The sequence below is a fragment of the Rattus norvegicus genome, chromosome 15, assembly GCF_036323735.1.
Source record: "Rattus norvegicus strain BN/NHsdMcwi chromosome 15, GRCr8, whole genome shotgun sequence".
In the NCBI taxonomy this organism is placed as follows: Eukaryota; Metazoa; Chordata; class Mammalia; order Rodentia; family Muridae; genus Rattus; species Rattus norvegicus.
This window is the reverse complement of record NC_086033.1, coordinates 42031293-42033838: the sequence shown is the minus strand read 5'-3', so window position 1 is coordinate 42033838 and position 2546 is coordinate 42031293. Positions and strand designations below refer to the sequence as shown.

The window sequence follows — 2546 nt, the reverse complement described above, 5'->3', positions numbered from 1 at the left end:
CCCAGCCCCCCACCCCGCAGTGCTCTTACCTCCACACCTGCCCCATCTGCAGCAGGTGGATGACCGACTGCCAGATCCACACGGAGAGGCGGCACAGACGCTGCGCCCCCGGGGTGGCCGAGCCCCCCGCGCCCGGGCCGCCGCGAGCCGCGCCGTGGCCATAGCCGGCCCCCATCATTGGGGGTCCCCGGCTGCTGAGCCCCTCCACGGCGCCCAGCCCGCCGCCCGTGTAGTCCTGCACGAACCAGCGGAAGCTCAGGCTCTGCACCAGCAGCGACGGCACCAGCACGAAGAACAGGGTCAGCCCGAAGCAGCCGTAGTCCCCCTTGCGGTAGTAGTCGAGGGCCAGCCACAGGTCGGTACCCACGTCCCCGAAGAACACCAGCAGCGCTAGCACGATCCACAGGCAGTCAAGCCACGGCCGCTCCACCTGCGGCGACGCGGGCTGCGGTCGGCCGGCCGAGGGCGTCGGGGGGTGGCGGCCGGCTGCCCCGGGCGGCTGCAGCGGCTGGTCCCCCCCGTCGGCGGCGGCGGCGCTGCGGCGCGGCTTCTTGCCCAGCAGCGAGCGCAGGCAGGCGGAGCGGCAGCCCCAGTAGCACGAGGAGGTGTTGCAGCAGTGGCAGATGTGCAGCGAGCTGCTCTCGCCGGGCTCGCTGCCGTCGCCGCCGCCGCAGCCGCCTCCCCCGGGCTCCCCGTCCTCCTCGCCGCTGCCCACCGCCTCGTCCAGGTTGTGCAGCTGGGCGAAGCCCACCCCCACGCCACCGCCATCGGATTTCGCCGCCATCTTGACTCTCTTCCCAGCTCCGGAGGTTGGGGGGGAGGGACGGGTGGGGGGAGAAGGCAGGGACCGGGGAGGGGGGGAACGAATGGAGAGGAAGGGGGGCGGGGAGGAAGCGGGGAGCAGACGAACGGGGGGAGTGGGCAAGGGAACCCCCTCCGCTTCCGGGCGGTCGGCGTCACTTCCGGGCGAGCCCCCCAATCGCACAGCGCCCGCAGCCTCCTGGCCCTACCCTACCGGCCAAGATGGCCGCCCTCCTGTGCCTCAGCTGCTGGGCGGGGGGCCGGGGGGTTCTCCCCGCCAGGGCTCCCCTTCCCCTCTTCCGTTGACCCCGAAACCCATCAGGTTGACCCCTCGGCGTTTCAGAATCCCGCTGGGCTGAGTGAGACGGTCCAAAGTGTTCCCTGGAGGAGGCAGTGCCAGACGTTTTGGGGTCCCCTTCCTCTGCGTCGCAGCTCTCAGCTTTGCTCTGGGAGAAACGCCCCCTAACACCCTCCCGGCTGCGGGCAGAGGGGCGGGACCTCTGAGGGAAGGGGAGGAGCTAGTAAAAAGCAGGTGATTACTTGTCACTTCCGGGAGATAGGATGACCTCATTGTGTAGTTAGACACCCCCTCCCCCCCATCAAAATGGCTGTGTCTCACCTCTGGCTGGGTAGACCCCACACTCATCCGTATTATTTTCTTATTTTGAGGGGCTCTTTAAAAATTACATAAGTCAATATAGAGTCCACAAACTTACTGATTTTTTTCTTCTGTTTAGGCAACTCTCATCTCTATGACCCCCTGATATTCCTGTCACTTGATAACTTTCTCATCTTTTGCAATAAAGTTTCCAACTTTCCCTCAAGAAAATTCCAGGCAAAATTTAGCTAGAACTCAGCCTGTTTGCCTCTTTCCTATTGTAGCAAGAACTGAATGGCTGTCTTGTGACCTTGAGTGTTTTCTGCAGTCAAACAAATTTCTACCTACTTTTTTTTTTTTAGTGTGATTTTAAAACTCTATGAAGACCTTCATTTGAAAAAAAGCTTTAAGCTGTATGTATCAATTACTTGTTCAGGCAATTTGAATGTGTGAAACTTGTCTTTGCAAGTTTTTTGGGGGGTGCTAAGGCTCTGTTAGTAAACATGGCTTTAAATGAGTGAAAATGTTATTAATGTGCTATATCATTAAAATAGGTGCAGAGTATTTGAGCTTCACTAACAAAGTGTATAAATGAGGCAGCACTAAATGGATTTGAATTACAATGCTCTTTCAGTGGAAGAGAGCAAAGTGCTTGGTTATGAGTGATAAGTTGAAATGAGTATTTTGAAGAGAAGGGATGAAAAAGAAAACACGGATTTTCTCATCAACCTCTGTAGATTTTTTAAACCCACTTTGTTTTCAGTAAATCTAATTATGCTAATAACGGGGTTTGGGGTTTTTTGTTTTGTTTTTGGAATGCTAACAAGACAAATAGGTAATATGTTTATAGCATTGAGGTTCTGAAGAAAAAAGCTACTTTAGCATGACATTTAACCCTATAGGATCTACTTAATTTTTAGAGTGACTGGGAAAAAAGAGAATACCCTATTGTAGAACACAAGTTTACATGAGTATATAATGCCAAGATAAAACCTATAAAGACCGAAAAACTGAAGAATTTTCCCCACACATTACAGAAAGTGATTCTAAAATCTACTTTTTGGAATCATAAAACTGCATCTTTTACTTCTTACTATACTTTATTCCTTTTACTTCTATGGTAATAAAACAGCACTAACAGATAAAA

General features: G+C 54.0%; 1 protein-coding gene across 2 annotated transcripts in view; it reads right to left on the bottom strand.

Annotated features, from left to right (window-relative positions):
- Xkr6 (XK related 6) overlaps positions 1 to 1428 on the bottom strand; it is a 236890-nt gene extending 235462 nt beyond the window's left edge. Inside the window, exon 1 of one of the 2 annotated variants that reach the window (XR_010057819.1) lies at positions 30 to 1428. Coding sequence is in view for 1 of the 2 variants with exons in the window: in NM_001012042.1 (NP_001012042.1) it covers positions 30 to 784 (755 nt within the window). In the remaining variant the exon portion in view is untranslated. 2 annotated transcript variants of the gene reach the window in all.
- Positions 1429 to 2546: the final 1118 nt, after the last annotated feature.